Source organism: Hyalella azteca, unplaced genomic scaffold (assembly GCF_000764305.2).
Source record: "Hyalella azteca isolate HAZT.00-mixed unplaced genomic scaffold, Hazt_2.0.2 contig6229, whole genome shotgun sequence".
Taxonomy (NCBI): Eukaryota; Metazoa; Arthropoda; class Malacostraca; order Amphipoda; family Hyalellidae; genus Hyalella; species Hyalella azteca.
Genome location: NW_025936396.1, coordinates 1 through 1307, shown reverse-complemented (window position 1 = coordinate 1307; position 1307 = coordinate 1). Strand labels below are relative to the sequence as shown.

The following is a 1307-nucleotide window of genomic DNA, read 5'->3' as shown; positions in this document are numbered from 1 at the left end:
TGAGACCAGATAATTGGCTCAATACGGGACTTGATAATTGGCCCAATACGGGACTTGATAGTCGGTCCAATACGGGACTTGATAGTCGGCCCAATACGGGACTTGATAGTCGGCCCAATACGGGACTTGATAGTCGGCCCAATACGGGACTTGATAGTCGGCCCAATACGGGACTTGACAGTCGGCTAAATGCGGGACCTGATAATAGGCCAAGTACGGTACCGGATGAGAAACCTGATACGGGACATGATACGGGACATGGGCCGACTCCGGGCCCAGCATCGGGACCAGATATCGAAGACCCTCCAGTGATATGCAAGATGGCGGAGCGTGTGCGTCTAAAACGAAGTAATGTAAGTCACAGAAGCGGTCAATCAACTGTTGTCCTGTGCAAGAATAGATTGTTATTGAATTTAAAATAAATCGAAACTATTTTTTCTCCGAAGTTGTCGGGTCTGAAGCTCATAAACCTCATATTTCAATGTTCTCTCTGATGCACAAGTGACTGATTAGTTCTTCCCACTATCACCGTAAGTATAGGTTTTAAAACTGTCTTTAGAATGCAGCACAATTTTAATTCTCTACTCCCAGCCGCTATAACCTCATTTTAGTCGCATTTCCATCGCCACTTTTAGATTTTTCTCAATCTTCCAAATCCAAGTTCCAGTTTTAATCATATTTTATACGAGAATAATCTCAGTTTAAGATTTTCAAGTTCCTTTCCTTATCCTCTTTGTACCTCTAACGTATCGCATTATCCCTGTAATCCATTTAAGCTTCGATTCTCTTCAGATTCTGGGCCAAGTTACGGGCAGCGACTTACGACACGTAGGAGTTACGAGCACGTCAGTAGCCGAGCAACTTACGACCACCTTAAACGAAGAAAGCAATTCTCAGGAGCTCTTCCATGCCCTTGCCTCAGCGGGGGGGACGCTCGCCCCTTACGACCGCCTTCACGAATACCAAGTCGAAATCGAGAGAATTAATGCAAAACTCGACCACCTCAGGGCGCAGAATACCGTGCTGAACATTTCCCTGGATGAGTCAAAGTCTCACTGCGATCACCTGAGTATGTTGATGGGTAAATACGAGTCCAACGCTACGGCACTACAACTTACCAATGAGACTCTAGACATGACCGTTGAGGCGCTAGAAGTTCTAGTTGCCTTACTAGAGAGCGAGTTAGGGCTTTTTCTGGCCACTTATAGGGCTAGCGAAAGATCTAGAGGGTTGAAACAGGGGCTGAAATCCAGAGAGGTATACCAAGACGGGTTGAAACTTAGAAGGGCGTTGATTGCCCGAGACGG

The 1307-nt window shown here is 46.1% G+C and overlaps 1 protein-coding gene across 1 annotated transcript; it reads left to right on the top strand.

Annotated features, from left to right (window-relative positions):
• Window positions 1–283: 283 nt before the first annotated feature.
• On the top strand, window positions 284–1271 carry LOC108681893 (colorectal mutant cancer protein; the record flags this gene model as incomplete). Its single annotated transcript, XM_018170973.2, is given in 2 exon segments — window positions 284–353; window positions 793–1271. Coding segments are annotated over 2 exon segments (549 nt in total), but the record flags the coding sequence as incomplete, so codon positions are not given.
• Between the last annotated feature and the right edge of the window lie 36 nt (window positions 1272–1307).